The following is a 20030-nucleotide window of genomic DNA, read 5'->3' on the forward strand; positions in this document are numbered from 1 at the left end:
TCAGTGAGCATTTTTTTGGCTGAAAGTCAAGTTAACCCTCTGCCCTCTTTAGTTATTGTCTTGACCAGAGATAACTACAAACTATGGCGACGTACCAGTTGTGGTTCGACAGGATAGCTGATATAAACCGCCTGTATTCACACTGAGTGTTCACGACCGATTTAATTCAATGTACAGTCTATCTCTTGCATTACTATGGGTTAGCCAGATATAATCGCAGTCGCATGAAAGCCGTTGAATGGAAGTTTAATTACTAAATGCAAAATTAAGTCATAAATAATCATGCTAAGATAATGGCCCTGTCCCACTGTACGAGTTCATTCAAGTGTTCTCCCGAGTTTAAAAAATATATCAAACTCATGGTGAGCACGGAGAATGAATGTAGCGGGTACGTCGGAGCTCGGGGATGTCTCTTAGCGGCTCGTAACGCTAACGGCAGGTACTCGGGAAAACACGCTAACGGCAGGTAAGCTCGGGAATACTCGTGAAGATTTTTCAACACGTTTAAAAATGTCCACGAGAGCCCCGAAAGCCCTCGAGCGGCCATTACCGTAAATCTCCGAGTTCGAATTAGTGCAAACTCGGGGAGAACTCTTGAATGAACTCGTACAGTGGGACAGGGCTTTAACTTTACTAAAACATCGAACCACATATCAAGAATCATCTATATTAACCCAAAAATGCCTATGAAAGATAACAATAGAATAGTAGAGCACAGTACCGGGCCATTCGGCCCAGGCAGTTTCTACCAAATATGATGCCAAGTTAAACTCATGTGCCTGTACAGGATTAATATCCTTATTTTCCCTCCACTTCTACATGCAAATCTAAACGCTGCATAAACGCCACTGTCGTATTTGCCTCCACCACCAAACCTGGCTAGGCGTTCTCTGCCCTCACTACCCACTACATCACGGCACAGTAACGGCATGTGGCACAGCAGTAAAATGTATGCCAATGCCGCCTGCAGGCCCAGAGACCCGGGTTTGATCCCGACTACAGGTGCTGTCCGTACGGAGTTTGTACTTTCTCCCATTGACCAAGTGGGTTTCCTCCAAGATCTTCGGTTTACTCTCACACTTCATTGACGTGCAGGTTTGTCGGTTAATTGGCTCGGTAGAAATGTACATTGTCCCTAGTGTGTAGGATAATGTTAAAGTACGGAAATCACTGGTCAGTGCAGACTCAGCGGGCGAAAGGGCATGATATGATATGTTTTAATCTACAATTTAAGATGGAGATAGGAAAATCGGAAGTATCAGTATTAGAGTTGAACAAAGGGGACTATGGGGCCATGAGGGAGGAGCTGGCTACAGGTAACAGGACAGATACACTAGCAGGCATGACAGTGGAACAACAATGGCAGGCACAGTGGCTTGCAAAAGTTTTCATACCCCTTGAACTTTTCCACATTTTGTCACGTTACAACCACAAACGTAAATGTATTTTATTGGGATTTTATGTGATAGACCAACACAACGTGGTGCATAATTGTGACGTGGAAGGAAAATGATACATGTTTTCAAATTTTTTACAAATATAAAACTGAAAAGTGTGGCGTGCAAAAGTATTCAGCCCCCCTTAGTCAATACTTTGTAGAACCACCTTTCGCTGCAATTATAGCTGCAAGGCTTTTGGGGTATGTCTCTACCTGCTTTGCACATCTAGAGACTGCATTTTTTGACCATTCTTCTTTGCAAAATAGCTCAAGCTCAGTCAGATTGGATGGAGAGCGTCTGTGAACAGCAATTTTCAAGTCTTGCCAGAGATTCTCAATTGGATTTAGGTCTGGACTTTGACTGGGCCATTCTAACACATGAATATGCTTTGATATAACTCATTCCATTGTAGCTCTGGCTGTATGTTTAGGGTCGTTGTCCTGCTGGAAGGTGAACCTCTGCCCCAGTCTCAAGTCTTTTGCAGACTCTAACAGGTTTTCTTCCAAGATTGCCCTGTATTTGGCTCCATTCACCTTCCCATCAACTCTGACCAGCTTCCCTGTCCCTGCTGAAGAAAAGCATCCCCACAGCATGATGCTGCCACCACCATGTTTCACAGTGGGGATGGTGTGTTCAGGGTGATGTGCAGTGTTAGTTTTCTGCCACACATAGCGTTTTGCATTTAGGCCAAAAACTTCAATTTTGGTCTCATCTGACCAGAGCACCTTCCTCCACATGTTTGCTGTGTCCCCCACATGGCTTGTGGCAAACTGCAAACGGGACTTCTTATGGCTTTTTTTCAACAATGGCTTTTTTCTTGCCACTCTGCCATAAAGGCCCGATTTGTGGAGTGCAGGACTAATAGTTGTCCTGTGGACAGATTCTCCCACCTGAGCTGTGGATCTCCTCAGCTCCTCCAGAGTTACCATGGGCCTATTGGCTGCTTCTCTGATCAATGCTCTCCTTGCCCGGCCTGTCAGTTTAAGTGGACGGCCATGTCTTGGTAGGTTTGCAGTTGTGCCATACTCTTTCCATTTTTGGATGATGGATTGAACAGTGCTCCGTGAGATGTTCAAAGCTTGGGATTTTTTTTTTATAACCTAACCCTGCTTTAAACTTCTCCACAACTTTATCCCTGACCTGCCTGGTGTGTTCCTCGGGCTTCATGATGCTGTTTGTTCACTAATGCTCTTTAACAAACCTCTGAGGCCTTCACAGAACAGCTGTATTTATACTGAGATTAGATTACACACAAGTGGATTCTATTTACTAATTAGGTGACTTCTGAAGGCATTTGGTTGCACTGGATTTTATTTAGGGGTATCAAAGGGGGCTGAATACTTTTGCACGACACACTTTTCAGTTTTTTATTTGTAAAAAAATTTGAAAACCACGTATCATTGGCCTTCCACTTCACAATTATGCGCCACTTTGTGTTGGTCTATCACATAAAATCCCAATAGAATACATGTACGTTTGTAGTTGTAACATGACAAAATGTGGAAAAGTTCAAGGGGTATGAATACTTTTGCAAGCCACTGTATTTCTGGGAACAATACAGAAGGTGCAGGATCAGTTCATTTCAAAGAGGAAGAAAGATTTCAAGGGGAATATGGGTCTGAAAAGGGAAGTCAGGGACAATATAAAAATAAAAGAGAAGAGGTATTACATAGCAAAGATGAGCGGGAAGCCAGACTATTGGAAAACTTTTAAAGAGCAACAGTAGATAACTAAAAATGCAATACGGGAGAAATGATGAGGCACAACGGTAAGCAAGCCAAGAACATAAAGGAGGATAGTAAAAGCTTATTTAGGTATGTGAAGAGGATAAAAATAGTTTAGACCAAAGTTGGACCCTTGAAGACCGAAACAGGTAAATGATTATGGAGATCAAGGAAATGGCAGACGAGTTGAACAGGTACTTTGGATTGGACTTCACTAAGGAATACACAAATAATCTCCCTGATGTATTAGTGGCCAGAGGATCTAGGGCAGGGATGGGGAACCTTTTCATGTTGGAATGTTAGCTGTAATCTAATAAGGCCGCATCCAAGAAACTTGAATTAGATATACTTCAAATTGTACATTATTTTGTTAAAATAGCCGTCATGACTTACTAATGTTTTAAGTGTGACCGTCAGTCGGGGAAGATTATTTTGTTCAATATTCTTTTACTCTTTGGTATTTTAAATACGTTCATTTTAAGATTAAAATTAAAATAATAAAAGACGAACAAAAACAGGAATAAAAATAAAAGGATTCGTTCTACAAAATTTGGATTCATTCACAAGGCTGCACTTAATGACCTAGAAGGCGGCATGCGGCCTTAGGTTCCCCACCCCTGATCTAGGGTGACAGAGGAACTGAAGGAAATCAACATTAGGCAGAAAATGGTGTTGAGTAGATTGATGGGACTGATGGCTGATAAATCCTCAGGGCCTGATGGCGTGCATTCCAGGGTACTTAAGGAAGTGGCTCTAGAAATCGTGGACGCATTGGGGATCATTTTCCAATGTTCTATAGATTCACAATCAGTTCCTGGGGATTGGAGGGTAGCTAATGTTATCGCACTTTTTAAGAAAGGCGGGAGAAAGAAAACGGAATTATAGACCAGTTAGCCTGACATCGGTGGTGGGGAAGATGCTGGTCAATTAGAAAAGATGAATTAGCGGCACATTTGGATAGCAGTAACAGGATCGGTCTGAGTCAGCATGGATTTACAAAGGGGAAATCATGCTTAACTAATCTTTTGGAAAATTTTGGGCAGATGCAGTTTAATGTGGATAAATCTGAGGTTATCCACTTTGGTGGCAAAAACAGGAATGCAGATTATTATCTAAATGGTGTCAAGTTGGGAAAAGGGAAGTACAATGAGATCTGGGGGTCCTTGTTCATCAGTCATTGAATAAGCATGCAGGAACAGCAGGGAGTTTTGAAAGCGAATGGCATGTTGGCCTTCATAACAAGTGGGTTGAGTATCAGAGAAAAGAGGTCCTTCTGCAGTTATACAGGGCTCTAGTGAGACCAGACCTGGAGTATTGTGTGCAGTTTTGATCTCCAAATTTGAGGAAGGACATTCTTGCTATTGAGGGACTGCACAGGGACTGGATGTTGGGGATTCCAGATCCAGGGGCCACATTTTAAGAATAAGGGGTAAACCATTTAGAACGGAGATGAGGAAAAACATCTTCACACAGAGGGTTGTGAATCTGAGGAATTCTCTGCCTCAGAAGGCAGTGGGGACCAATTCTCTGGATGCTTTCAAGAGAGAGTTGGATAGAGCTCTTAAAAATAACAGTGATATGGGGAAAAGGCAGGAACGGGTACTGAGTGTGGATGATCAGCCATGATCACAGTGAATGGTGGTGCTGGCTCGAAGGGCCAAATGACCTACGTCTGCACCTATTGTCTATTGTTTTCGCCCTGTGTCTCTAAATTAAACTAATCACCATTAAACTTTCCCTCACTCAGCTTATAGCTATGTCCTCTGGTGTTGGACATTTCCACCATGGGAAAACATTTCTAGCTTTCACCACCAGCTACATTCACATCCTCCTCCTAAGTGCATATCTGGAACCCAAGACCACCCAACGAGAACAGAATTCTGGACCGTATCAGGCCTCGCAAGCGAACTGTGGCGATTAACCATTAATGTACTGAAATAGCCCACCAAATGTGGGTTCCAGTGTCAGACCCCACAGTGCGAGACTTCCTGGCTGGAATTGTCAGGCTTCAGATGTTGAGGGTTTGGCAATTTGATGGATTCTCTGCTAGCGATGCGTAATGTAGATACTTACTGATGACTAAACAGCACGGAACAGTTTATGTGGTCCATTGCTGGACCCTTGAAGAATGCACAGGATGTGACAGCATGTACTCAAAGGAGCTACAAGCCCGAGGCTAGGAATCCTGCAGAGACTATCGCTGTAAATTCAATCCAACATTTGCAAGGACCAAGTCAGGAATATGAAGGTGGATTCGCAGGTAGATAGGGTGGTCAAAAGCGATTTTGGCAGATTGGCCATTGGTCAGAGTTGAAAAGTTGGGAGATCATGTTGCAGTTGTATAAGACGTTAGTAAGACTGTATTTAGAAAATCGTGTTTAGTTCTGGGCACCGTGTTATCGGAAAGATGTTGTCAAGATGGAAAGGGTACAGATAAGATTTACGAGGATGTCTAGAGGGTCCGAGCTACAGGGAGAGGTGACGAGGCTGGGTCTCTATTCCTTGGAGTGCTGGTGGAGAAGCGGTGATCTTATAGAGGTGTACAAAATCATAAGAGGAATAGATCGGGTAGATGCTCAGAGTCACTAGCCCACAGTAGGTGAATCGAGGACCAGATGACATCGGTTTACGGTGAAGGGAAAAGATTTAATAGGAAACTATGCAGTATCTTTTTCATACAAAGGGTGGTGGGTGCATGGAACAAGCTGCCAGAGGAGGTAGTTGAAGCAGGAACCATCCCAATTTAGAAGCAGTTAGACATGTACATGGATAGACAGGTTTAGAGGGATACGGGCCAAACGCGGGCAGGTGGGACTAGTGTAGCTGCAACATGTTGGCCGGTTTGGGCAAGTTGGGCAAAAGGGTCTGTTTCCACTGTATCGCTATGACACATAAGTGGTTCAGGAAGGCAGCATCAAGAGCAATTAGTGTTAGGACATTGGATGCTGGGCAAAGCCCCATCACTTGAAAGAATAAAAAGCTTTGTGACAAATGCAACGGGATTCCCATAGCTCTGGCCCAACTCCCAGATTCAAATAAACTCTAAACGGGCAGCCTAAGGCAGACAATCAAATTCTCAGAGTGACAGGAAGGCTTTGTGATTTCCATTCCATTGCTTACCTTTCAGGTGAGTGGGCACTTGAGATAAACACCGTTCTGTGTCCATGTGGGCGAACTGACCATCACCTGTTCAAACAGAGTAACTTGCATGAACGCATTTATGTGCAACATCCTCACATTAGCAGTCAGTATAGTTGAAATGTAACGTAAAATATGCTGTTCATCGTACCACGTTCCTGTATCTCTTTCAATATTCTGTTCAGCTTCGGTAACGTACAACGCATTTTCACAAGGGATTCCCACATCACCCTTTGAGCCCCAGAGCCCTTCTCCATTACCAGATCCAGTAGGAGTTTGGAACCGGCCGCTTGGTTTCCCTTCATCGCGAGATCAGTCACATTCTGTCATGAATAATGGTACATAAAGTCATAATGGTAGCAGAATCGGACCATTCGGCCCATCAAGTCTACTCCGCTATTTAATCACGGCAGCTCTATCCCTCCTCCTAATCCCATTACCCTGCCTTCTCCCCATGAACACCTGACACCCATACTAATCAAGAATCTATCTCTCTGCCTTAAAAACATCCATTGACGGCCTCCACAGCCTTCTGTGACAATGAATTCCACAGTTTCACCACCCTCTAACACAAGACATTCCTCCTCATCTCCTTCGTCTTCTGCTTTGCTCCCTTCTTGTACAGCGGGGTAATATTGGCAATTTTCCAATATGTTAAGGCAAAGCCTTAAGTTTAAGGCATCTGGTAAGGTGTGGAGAGAGCAAGCAGTAGTCTGGAGGAAAGGGTCGGTTCCGTTATAGTATAGTCAGTGGCACTGGGATGGGGGTACTGTTATTACTGACCCAGCGTGGACACTGACTGACCCAGCACCTGGTCTGACTACTGGAGGATCAGTGTTGATCTACTCCAGGATAACTGCTGAACAAATGCAAGAACCTCTAGTCTGCTAATATAAAGGTTCGATTTGCTGCCTGACGGCACCAGAGTCCCGGGTTCGATCCAGACTATGGGTGCTATCTGTACGTACAGACAGCACCCATACGTTCTTCCTGCAACCGCATGGGCTTTCTCTGAGTACTTTGGTTTCCTCCCACCCATTCCAAATACCAACATGTTTGTTGGTTAATTGGCTTGGTATCAATGTAAACTGTCCCTAGTGTGTATGAATGTGTTACTGTGTGGGGATTGGTGGTCGGTCTCAGGGGGCTAAATGTCCAGTTTCCACTCTGTATGTCTAAACTAAACGAAACCACAGATGTCACTATTGGGCTCAATGAGGGGCCCGTGTGGAAACGGCATGAAGGAGCGGGCATTGAGTTCAAAACTTGTTCACACAGGAGGGAGATAGACGTGAAGTCGTATTAACACAGGGAAATGTGTTTGCAGTGAACTGGCAAATGGGGAAAGTTAGTTATTGGGATCAGCCACAAGGATCGTGAACACCAGTCATTGATTAATTTGGCGGCTACTTTCAATGTCTTTATTGTTGCTAATTCTTCAAGTTGCACTACTAACCTTGTGCACATTGCAGCAACTACAAAGCTGTGAAAAGGTCGTCAGTAAAAGAAAACAACTCAAACATGAGACATGATGAAATATTCCCAAATACAAGACAGTCAGGTGGTTACGTTCACAAGTTATAGAAGTAAACGTATCTCTCCCTCACAACCCCTTTCTCCTGCCTTGTCCCCATAACCCACTCCAAGCCTTTGATCCACATGCTACTCCATTTTATAGTCATCTGTTATTTTGCATCTGTTCTGACAGTCAGTGATGAAATAGAATATACATCCAATCTGTGTCCCATCCACTTACTTGGTACTCTGGTCCACTGAAGTGACCCGTTTGTATTAACATGAAGCTGAGTCCATCCACTGCCTCTTCAATCGCCTGCTCCAGTCGGTCCTGGTAGAATCTCGTCAACTGGAACAGCTTGTGATCATCACAATGTGACACGAAGGCAGAGATTACAGAGGTCAGATCTGTAAACACAGGAGGGGATGGTGAATACCTTCTGAGAAACCCACGCTCACCATTGGCCCTCTGCACACACAGCTATTAGTGTATCACTCTAGGACTCGGTGACTCTAACTGGGCATGGGGAAATAGATTCAAGGACAGTCCTGTTATCTCCATAGTGCAATAGCTCGAAAAACCAAGAATTAAAATATATCTTTGCCTTCCAATTTAATGTACCAATCCATATCTTATCTCTATAATTATAAAACTTTGATCTTTGTTGTTGTGTGTGTGTGTGTGTGTGTGTGTGTGTGTGTGTGTGTGTGTGTGTGTGTGTGTGTGTGTGTGTGTGTGTGTGTGTGTGTGTGGGGGGGTGTGGGGGGGGGGGGGGGGGTGAGTGGGTGTGTGGGTGTGTGTATCTGCTCGAAAAACGATGCCCTTACGGTAATTTTTTTAACATATTCCTGAAGAGTTTTATCCCGTGGAGTCCAAAACCGTCTTATCTGAAAAACGCATGTCTTAATTCTCGAGCTATTTATGAAAATGTTCACATATCTGAAATAGCATTGAAAATAAATGAGATGGGGACCTCACAATGGCTCTGCTCCCCGCTGTATTCCATGCGCTGTGAGTGACGTCACCTTCCGACACCTCTACCCCCCCCCCCCTCCCCCCGTTTTTTTTGCTGTGTTCCGCGCGCTGCGAGTGACGCCACCCTCGATCCCTCTCTCCCTCCACTCTCCGGTTATTCGAAAGACGAGCCAGTCGGGCCCTGTACTCCAGCTCATTCCGGCTCATCTTTCCAGAAAATTCTCAATGGTCATTCTCACTTTGTAAACGATGTTTCATGCTGATTTCCACATATTCAAAGATAAGAGTCCGATTGAACTTCATTTTTTTCCTTTAACTTCAAAAATGTGAATTACTAATACTACCTAAAGATATTAATAATAGATTTGCCCAATTTTACCAAAACCTATGCGCGGAAAGGGGAGATTTAAAAATCGGGATTACAAAAACTGGGGGGGGGGGGGGGATATCCCCCACCTCTCAAAACATGGGGGCGTGTCCATTCTGCCCCCCCCCCCGGGGTTTCCGCCCCAGCCCCTCTCCACCTCTATCTCCCTCTGCTCCCTCCTCCGCTCACCCCCTCCTCTGCCCCCCACTCGCCCTTCCCTCCCCACTCTCCCCCCCTCTCTCTTACCCCCCCTCCCCTCTCTCTCATCCTTCTCCCCCCGCAACCACGCGTTGAGGGGACGGGATCCAACGGGTCCCACTCGGTCTAGTATAGATATAAAACGCTGATATAACTCAGCGGGCCAGGCAGCATCTATGGAGGAAAGGAATAGGTTTTGGATAGAGATTTAGAACAAATGAATTAAAGCAAAAAAGTTACAATGATAAAGGAAACAGGCCATTGTTAGACGTGGGCTAATACCAATATTCTGTGATTCTGGAAATGTTGCTATCTTCTAGCGCTGTGCTTTATTTATCAAACAAAACAGCTGAGATTTCCACTGGTTGTTGGGAGGCATCTTTCACATCCAGGTCTGCCCAAGGCTAAAATAGACTTTTCCTATTCCCTTGGCTGACAGTTTGGAATATTGCATGCCGTTCCCGTTGCCCCTTTGCAGTAAGCATATGCAGCGTCGGAGAGGATGCAGAAGAGATTTACAAGAATTATGCCTGGTTTAGGGGGTATTAGCTAACAGGGGAGGCTGGACAATCTTGGATAGTCTTGTATGGAGCTCTGGAGATTGAGGGGAGACTCAATAGAAGTGGCAAGTGCAGGGAATGCGGTGGTGGATGCAAATACTGCAGTGGCATTGAAGAACCCTCACTGCAACTGATGGACACTTCCAGCACTCAGGGCCTTTTCAGCCGTGAGGCTAACGTCACAATTAGATGACATATTTCTAAGTCCATTACACGACTGGGTCACGGCTCCATCCTCATTTGGCGAGATTTGACCCATCAGGACAAGTTTAAAGATCGTTTTGGGCTTACCTTCGTCCATTCTGATTCCTTTAAACTTGTACTTGTTTGTATCTTTGGTCGTGCTGCTGTGATCAATCACTTTCCGCTGAGGACCAGTAACCAGATAGCGATAAAAGTGTGAAACATTCCGTGCTGCTCAAGTTAGCTGTTACTCTGATATCGGTGGAAGTGGCTCACAAAAAATAACTGAAAAAAAGAAATAACAAACTCAACCACAATGCTCTGAGTATCATTAAGCAAAAGATGTACCTTGAACTTTCAGCCATTGTTGAATTTCTGAGACAAATTCCAACATTCCCCCATCAGACCGCTCAGGCATTCAACAAGGTTCCGCATGGTAGGCTGCTCTGGAAGGTTAGATCGCATGGGATCCAAGGAGAGATAGGTGAATGGATAGCAAATTGGCTCCAGAAAAGTAAGCAGAGGGTGATGGTGGAAGGTTGCTTCCCATACGTGAGACCTGTGACTAGTGGTGTGCCTCAGGGTTTTGTGCTTGGCCCGTTACTGTTTGTCATCTACATCAATGATTTGGATGAGAACTTGTAGGGAAAATATTAGCAAAAGCGATGATGATACCAAAGTGGGTGGTTTTGCAGATAGTGAAGGTGTTAGTGAAGGTGAAGGCAGATAGTGAACAGCGGAGTCAGGGGATATGGGGAAATGTTAGGAACGGGGTACTGATTGGGGATGATCAGCCGTGATCACATTGAATGGCGGTGCTGGTTCGAAGGGCCGAATGGCCTACTCCTTCACCTTTGGTTGTGAAAGATTGCAGCATGAACTGGAAAGGTGGACTGTGTAATGGTTGATGGATTTTAATACAGAACTGTGAGGTGTTGCATTTTGGGATGTCTAACAAAGGCAGGCCCTACAAAATGAATGGTATGTCTCTGCAGTGTTGTAGAGCATATCGATCTAGAACTGCTGGTGCATAGTGCCTTAAAGGTCGAGTTGCAGGTAGATAAGGTGGTCAAAAGGCTTTTGGCACATTGGCCTTCATCAGTCAGAGTATAAAAGTTGGGAGGTCATGATGCAGTTATATAAGATGTTGGTGAGACCGCAGGAGTATTGTGTTCCGTTCTGGGCACCATGTTTTAGGATATATATTGTTAAGCTTGAAACGAATCAGAGAAGATTTACGAGGATGTTGCCAGGACTAGAGGATGTGAGATATAGGGAGAGGTTAAGTAGGCTGGGTCTCTATTCCTTGGAGCGCAAGAGGATGAGGGGCAATATTATAGACATGTACAAAATTATGAGACAAATAGATCAGGTAGATGCACAGTCTCTTGCCCAGAGATGGGGACTTGAGGACCAGAAGACATAGGTACAAGGTGAAGGGGAAAAGATTTAATACAAATCTAGGGATGACTTTTTCATACAAAGGGTGGTGGGTGCGTTGAACAAGCTGCCAGATGAGGAGGTTGAGGCTGGGATAATCCCAATGTTTTCAGAAACAGTTAGGCAGGTATATGGATAGGACAGGTTTGGAAGGATATGGACCAAGCGCAGGCAGCTGGAACTAGTGTAGCTTGTACATGTTGAGTTCCTTTGTCCTCCTCTGTTAAATTCTAAATTTCTCACAGTATGCTGCTTCCTCTGTCCAATTTATATGCCTCTTCCTTGGATTTAACACTATCCTTAATTCCCCTCATTAGCCACCCTCCCCGTTTTATTTTTTTCCACAGTGAAGAACAATTTTTTGTAGTTCATCTATACGATCTTTAAATCTTTGCCATTTAATCTTTAAGTACCATTTGCAAGCCTATCCTAGCCAATTCCCATCGCATACCGTCAGTTTCCTTTCATGACCCTATTCTCTGAATTAACCGTGTCGCTCGCCATCTTAATGCAGAACATTATATAAAGACTACCTGGAGATGGGACACTCCATACCCTGAGTCAGTTCAGATGCCTCTCCCAGCGAAAGAGATTATATCAGCGTGGATATAGTTCAAGTGATCCGGGATCCTCTTTCTAATATATTTTATTATGGTCTCCCTTCCGTGAATCTATCACCGTTTCGATCATGCACTGAATTCACTTCTAATGCAAGCCAAAGCTGCAAAATTATAGTGAAAGGCCTGGATAGAGTGAATGTGGAGAAGATGTTTCCACTAGTGGGGGAGTCCAGGACCAGAGTCCATAACCTTTATAAAAGTACATACCTTTAGAAAGGAGACGAGGAGGAATGTTTTTAGTCAGAGGGTGGCGATTCTATGGAATTCATTGCCACAGATGGCTGTGGAGGCCAGGCCAATGGATATTTTTAAGGCGGAGATTGACAGAAATTAATTTAGTATGGATGCCGGGGGTTACGTTTAGCAAAGATCTTATAGCAGAGCAAGATAGGCTACTCCTGCTAAATGCAATGGACTGACGTGTAGTACGCTATGGAGGGGATCATGGGCATTTTCCACGCCCATTTTAGCAACCTGAGCCTAGCTGACCCGACCCGACTCGCACTGTAATCAATGTTGCGGGGCAACAGTTTGTGTGGGTCAGATTCATAAATCTGTCAGTTCAAACTTCTTGTCAAGAATAAAATTTGATTCTGGTAATTGTCTTTTTTAATGTTTTTTAAATCATTTCTTTTTAAATGGCTCACAAACAGTGTTTGAGTTGATTTTGTAGTAACCGGAACCAACCCGACTCGCAGGGTGATTGACAGGGGGGGACTTTTTGTGCGTGATTATAGGGTTAGATTCATAATTCTGTTAGTTCATAATTCTGTTGATTCTTGTTAAAGAACAAAATGTTTATAAACACACATACATGAAAATTATATAAATGTATATAACACACACAATTATATTTCTTCTAATCCAATATGAACTTTATTTCAGACTAGACAAGGGACATTAAATAATAAACATAAACTCTCTCTCTCTCCCCGCTGGGCCCCGCACTCTCTCTCCCCGCTGCCCCGGGCCCCGCACTCTCTCTCTCCGCTGTCCCGGACCCCACACACCCTCTCCCCGCTGCCCCGGGCCCCGCACTCTCTCTCCCCGCTCGCCCCGCACTCCTTCTCCTCACTGCCCCGGACCCCACACTCCTTCTCCCGCTGCCCCGCACTCCTTCTCCCCGCTGCCCTGGGCCCCGCACTCTCTCTCCCCGCTGCCCCGGGCCCCGCACTCCTTCTCCCCGCTGCCCCAGACCCCGCACTCTCTCTCCCCGCTGCCCCGCACTCTCTCTCCCCGCTGCCCCGGACCCCGCACTCCTTCTCCCCGCTGCCCCGGACCCCGCCCTCTCTCCCCGCTGCCCCGGGCCCCGCACTCTCTCTCCCCGCTGCCCCGGGCCCCGCACTCCCTCTCCCCGCTGCCCCGGACTCTCTCTCCCCGCTGCCCCGGGCCCCGCACTCTCTCTCCCCGCTGCCCCGGGCCCCGCACTCTCTCTCCCCGATGCCCCGGACTCTCTCTCCCCGCTGCCCCGGGCCCCGCACTCCTTCTCCCCGCTGCGGATCCAATCTTTGGCCGGAAGCAAGAAGGCGGGAGCAAGAAAGCGGAACAAGATGGCGGAGTCAGGTTGCTAAAATGTGTCCTATAATCACCCATGAATCCGCCCATGAGCGTACCTCACGTTTGCGTGAGAGTAATCCATCTTGCTTCGCTATAAGATCTTTGGCCACAAGGGCCACATCTAACTCCCTCTTAAATATAGCCAAATGAACTGGCCTCAACTACCCTCTGTGGCAGAGAGTTCCAGAGATTCACCACTCTCTGTGTGAAAAAAAGTTCTTCTCATCTCGGTTTTAAAGGATTTTCCCCTTATCCTTAAGCTGTGACCCCTTGTCCTGGACCTCCCTAACATCGGGAACAATCTCCCTGCATCTAGCCTGTCCAACCCCTTAAGAATTTTGTAAGTTTCTATAAGATCCCCTCTCAATCTCCTAAATTCTAGAGAGTATAAACCAAGTCTATCCAGTCTTTCTTCATAACACAGTCCTGACATCCCAGGAATCAGTCTGGTGAACAGTCTGGTGAACCGTCTCTGCACTCCCTCTATGGCAATAATGTCCTTCCTCAGATTTGGAGACCAAAACTGTACGCAATACTCCAGGTGTGGTCTCACTAAGACCCTGTACAACTGCAGTAGAACCTCCCTGCTCCTATACTCAAATCCTTTTGCAATGAAAGCTAACATACCATTCGCTTTCTTTACTGCCTGCTGCACCTGCATGCCTACCTTCAGTGACTGGTGTACCATGACACCCAGGTCTCGCTGCATCTCCCCCTTTCCCAATCGCAGAACTAGCAGGATGCTGCAAAGCTTCTTCCTGCAGGCAATAAAACTGGTTAACGGACTGTGTCCCCTCCCCATACATCATACACCAACACACCTAACCTCGCCCATACTTGGACAGCTAGACACTTGTCAAAGCAAAGCCACTGTCCAGTCTAAATTTCTGTTTTTAGTGCAATTTTAAAGTCTATTTTAGATAAGTTAATTTTAAAGTTGTATGTATTTATTCTGTTTTTATTAACTGCACTGACAGGAACTGATTGAGAAACATTTTTTCGTTTTCTCTGTGTATGTAAGTACTCAGTGAAAATGACATTGAAGTAAATACGGAATAACCATGTGGGGAGTGTCCAACAAGCCCCCCGATTAGTCTACGGGAATTAGAAGAACAAATATGCCTGGGGATTGAATGCAGCTGACTAATAACGTTGTCATAATGGGGGATTAGCACCCCCTCCCACGCATCATAGCATCTGAGCACACTCAACCTCTTCACACACGACAGACTTGCAACACCATTCCGAAGAAGTTTATGCACGCTGTCTTTATTGAAGTCAGGAGACCAGTTTACCCAGTACACAAGGCGCAGCCACACAAAAAACCCATGATAATTGTAGAAAAACATCTTTACTCTTGTAACCCAGGCTGTCTCATTAGTGGCCCGCACAGCTGACTTCCCACCACAACCTACCGGCATTCACGCAACACGGCATTCCTGCTTTATTATCTTCTGGATAATACCCTCCTGAACCCTCCCAACACTCCTGAACCCTCTCATTCCCCTCCCCACCACGGCTGAACCCTCTCATTCCCCTCCCCACCACGCCTGAACCCTCTAAGCACTCCCCCTCCCTCCTGAAACCTCTCACCACTCTCATGAATCCTCACCACCCACCCGCTCCTGAACCCTCTCAGCATCCCCACAACCTGAATCCTCTCAGCATCCCTGCCCAGCATTCCCAACCCCCTGAACCCACCCCACACCCCAAATTCTCAGCACCCGAACCAACCTGTACCCTCTCAGCTCCTTCCTTATCATCCTGAACCCTCCCCACCCTGAGCCCTCTCATCACCTTATTAGCACCTTGTCAGCACCCTCTCCCCACATCCTGAACCATCCTAGTACCTTCTGATCCCTCTCATCATCCTCCCCACACCCCGTGAACCCTCTTCCTATCCCCCCTACCATCACACCCCTTGAACCCTCCTGAACCCTCGCCCCACCCGCCATAACCCTCACCCCACCCTCCTGAAATTCCTCTCCACACACAATCCCTTCAGCACCCTCCCCTCACCAACTCCACCCTCCAGAGCCTTCATCACCCATCATTCCCCATCCCTGAATCCACTCAGCACCCCCCTGAACCCTCTCCCCATCCCCTGAACCCACTCACCACCCCCCGTGAACCTTCTTCCCACTCTCCTGCACCCTCTCACCACCCTTCCCCACCTCCCAATCCCTCTCACCACTCCACCCCCCCTGCACCATCTCCACCCCCGCTGATCCTCCTCAACATCCTTCTTCTTTTTTCATGTGGCGTGCACAGCCTAAAGTTGTTGGGCAACTTGCTCTATTTGATCTTCCGTTTGTGCACGTCGAGTTGATTGCATCAGTCAAAACAGGGCGGAGCATGATGAGGTTGCAAACTTCCACCCCTCTCAACATCCTGAATCCTCATAACGCCCTCCTAAATCTCCCTCCACCCGCCTGAACCTTCATCCCCACCACCCTCATGAACCGCCTAAATCCCCCAACCCTCCTGAACCTTCTCCCCACCCGCCTGAACATTCATCCCCTCCAACCTCCTGAACCGCCTAAATCCCCCCACCCTCCTGAACCTTCTCCCCACCCGCCTGAACCTTCATCCCCTCCAACCTCCTGAACCTTCTCCCCATGTCCGCACCATAATCGAGAAACTCCGTTCCTCACACTGGAATATGGACACGCTGATCTGTTTTGTAGTAAATGCCTACTATGTTCTGTGTGCTGAAGCAAAGCAAGAATTTCATTGTCCTACCAGGGCCACATGACAATAAACTCACTTGAACTTGACCTTGAACGTGAACTCACCACACAGACACTAGTAAACCTCGATTAGGTTTTAGGTTTTCTCCGAGATCTTCGGTTTCCTCCCACACTGCAAAGACAAACTCTACCATTCTACAAACTCTACCACACTACAAACTGCAAGGTTTGTAGGTTAATTGGCTTGTAAATGTAAATATTGTCCACCTTCCAGTATATTACCAGGTGGACTCTTCACAAGACACTGTCGTCCATCTTTGCTGCCGTCCAAGTCGGGGAGCGGCTGCTGGCGACGGCGCACGTCATCACGTCATCACGTCTTCCTCCGCCATTGGATGGTGCCGCAGACTGACATTCTCCATAACCAATAGGAAAGAACAGGCCCGCTATGTCCCGCCCCTTCTCGAACGTCATCGGTGGGTCAAGCCCCGCCCAATGATTACCATCCCTGACTGACATTAACCACAACCAATGGGAAAGAGAACCCGCCCCCCCTACCGGACGTCATGGGAGGATCAGCCTCCGCCATTGGGTATTCGCCCGCCGATCGGCATTCCCTGTGACCAATGGAAGCGTTGCTGGAGGGTTGCATCGCCAAGCGAGACGTCCCGCCCCCTCCAGCGCCCCCAGAGGACCGCCCCCCGCCATTGATTGGCATCTCTGGACAGAAGGAATGGGTGACGTCCCCGGTCCAGCCCCTTCTTCAGAATAAGCGAGATCGGTATTCCGACTGCGCATGCCCCGGTCAAAGATCATTGTGTATCTACAGCTCTGGAAAGCAGTGAACCTTCATTTCTTCAGATTTTTCCATCTTTGATTCTTCTAGGTAAGAAAATATTGCTTTCAAACTATGAAATAGTTGTATTTATTGTTCCTTAGTTACAATTATTTTGTCATTTTATTGGTGAGTGAGCGAGATCGTGCTTGTCCGTGGTCGGTGTCGGGCCTTGGTCTTTTAAGTTGCTGTGGGCCATCCCCATCCTCTAGTCCCTGTCCGAGGGTGGACAGAGGTGTTGGGCTGGGCTCGGAGCCCGTGCAGGGAGGAGGCCAAGTTGCTGCAGCGCCTTGTATGTATCCCAGGGCCTATCCAGGTCCTGTCGGGGAGTTGTGGATTTCGGTTGGCCCAGCGTGAGTTGATCTGGGGTTGCCGCTTCCTCTCTGCACTGGCTGTGACCGACGTCACCAGTGTCCCCAGGCCCACAGCCAGCGCGGAGAAGAAACGCAAACTCCAGCCCAACCCCGCTCCCCGACGGGCCAGGAACCTCCAGCCAAACCCCACCCCGGCACCAGTGAAAGCCGAGCACCAGCCATGAACAGGGATACACACAAAGCGCTGCAGCAACTCAGCCTCCTGCCAACACCAGCCCGTCCAAACACCTCTGGCTGCCCCCAGTCAGGGACGAGGGGGTTGGGGACTGGGACTGGACACCCGTGAGGGGACGGGGACAGCCCAACAGCAAATTGCCAAACCCGGACATACACAATCTCATTCACTCACCAAAGCTTAAAGCAATAAAAATGACAAAATAATCTTAACTTTTAACAAAAGAACAATAAATACAACTATTTCATAGTTTGAAAGCAATATTTTCTTTCCTAGAAGAATCAGCTGGAAATAAAGAAGAAATGAAGGTCCACTGCTCCACTCCTTTCCAAGGCTGCTTATGCATAGTGACTTTTGACCTGGGCATGCGCAGTCGGAATACCGAACTCGCTTATTAAAGACATCACATTCTGGACATTCCGTCTCTACCACTTCCCATCCGGCATGAGATAAAGATTCAAGAGAATTTATTGTCATGTGTCCCTGATAGGACAATGAAATTATTGCTTTGCCTCAGCACAGCAGAACATAGTAGGTATGACTACAGAACAGATCATTGTGTCCATATACCATTAAAGAGAAGGGTCTCAACCCAAAACGACACCCATTCCTTCTCTCCAAAGATGCTGAATTACTCCAGCTTTTTGTGTCTTATCTTTTTAATTATTTTTGCCATTTTTTCCGGGTGGGTGGAGTCAATGGTAGGAGATCTGGTCTATGTGATGGACAGGGCTACATCTACAAGCCTCTGCAGTTTCTTGCAGTCTTCCCTAACCAAGCTGTGATGCAACCAGATAGGATGCTTTGTACGGGGCATCTGTAGACGACACAATAGAATTTTATCCCCGGAGGGAAATTAATCTGCCAACAGTCATAAAACACAAAATACATGAAACAAAGTTTCAAAGCCAAGATACATGATACATTTTACAAAATTGAGATGTTTGGAGTCATCTGGAGAAATCAATCTTACATTTACACCAAAGATAGACACAAAAGGCTGGAGCACCTCTGAAGAGAAGGAATGGGTGACACTTCGGTTTGAAACCCTTCTTCAGACATTCACATTACATACACACCTTTCCCTGTTCCTCCTCCCTTGACACACCCGTTCCTATATCTCCTCCTTCGACACACCTGTTCCTAGACCTCCTTCCTCGATTCTGTCCAGGGACCCCGACAGTCCTTTCGGGTTAGGCAGAGGTTCACTTGCACCTCTTCCAACCTCATCTACTATCCTGTCCATTGTTCCAGATGTGGAATCATATATTGGTAAGACCAAAATAGATTGGGCAATTGTATTTCTCTAAACACCTTCGCTCAGTCTGCCTGGACCTACCTGATCTCCTGGTTGCCAAACACTTCAATTCCCCTTCCCATTCCCACACTGACCTTTCGGTCCGAGGCCTGCTCTATTGTCAGAGTGAGGCTAAATGCAAATTGGAGAAACAGCATCTCATATTTCGCTTGGGCAGCTTACAAACCAATGGTGTGAGTATTGACCCTTGCATTCCCTCTCCATCCATCCCTCCCCCACCCAAGTCACACTAGCTCCTCATTCTCACCTGCCAAACAGCCAACAATGACTTGCTTCTTTTACAGAAAGTATTCAGTCCACTTCACATTTTCCACATTTTGTTACGTTACACACTTATTCTAAAATTGATTAAATTCATTTTTTATCATCAATCTACACACAATACCCCATAATAAAACAAAGTGAAAACAGGTGATTAGAAATGTTTGCAAAGTAATAAAAAATAAATAACTGAAATATCCCATTTTCATAAGTATTCAGACCCTTTACTCAGTACTTTATTGAGGTACCTTTGGCAGCGATTACAGCCTCAGGTCGACTTCCGTATGACGCTACAAGCTTGGCACACGTGTATTTGGGTAACTTCTCCCATTCTTCTCTGCAGATCCTCTCAAGCTCTGTCAGGTTGGATGGGGAGCGTCGATGCACAGCTATTTTTCAGGTCCCTCCAGAGATGTTCGATCAGGTTCAAGTTTTCGGGTTCTGGCTGGACCACACAAGGACATTCACAGACTTGGCACGAAGCTTGTGTGGTTAGGGTTGTTGTCCTGTTGGAAGGTGAACCTCCGCGCCAGTCTGAGGTCCAGAACGCTCTGGAGCAGGTTTTCATCAAGGATCTCTCTGTACTTTGCTCCGTTCATCTTTCCCTCGATCGTGACTAGTCTCCCAGTCCCTGCCGCTGAAAAAATCCCCACAGCATGA

At 46.5% G+C, this 20030-nt stretch overlaps 1 protein-coding gene across 1 annotated transcript in view; it reads right to left on the reverse strand.

The window, feature by feature from the left end:
* Positions 1-16746, reverse strand: part of LOC129693513 (uncharacterized) — a gene marked incomplete at its 3' end in the record, with an annotated part of 77052 nt that extends 60306 nt beyond the window's left edge. The window contains exons 1-5 of the mRNA XM_055630325.1: positions 16513-16746; positions 10209-10385; positions 8058-8224; positions 6453-6624; positions 6284-6349 (exon numbers count right to left, since the gene is read on the reverse strand). Coding sequence (XP_055486300.1) covers positions 6284-6349; positions 6453-6624; positions 8058-8224; positions 10209-10218 — 415 coding nt within the window. The remainder of the gene's footprint in view (positions 1-6283; positions 6350-6452; positions 6625-8057; positions 8225-10208; positions 10386-16512) is intronic.
* Between the last annotated feature and the right edge of the window lie 3284 nt (positions 16747-20030).

This window comes from Leucoraja erinacea, unplaced genomic scaffold (assembly GCF_028641065.1).
Source record: "Leucoraja erinacea ecotype New England unplaced genomic scaffold, Leri_hhj_1 Leri_321S, whole genome shotgun sequence".
In the NCBI taxonomy this organism is placed as follows: Eukaryota; Metazoa; Chordata; class Chondrichthyes; order Rajiformes; family Rajidae; genus Leucoraja; species Leucoraja erinaceus.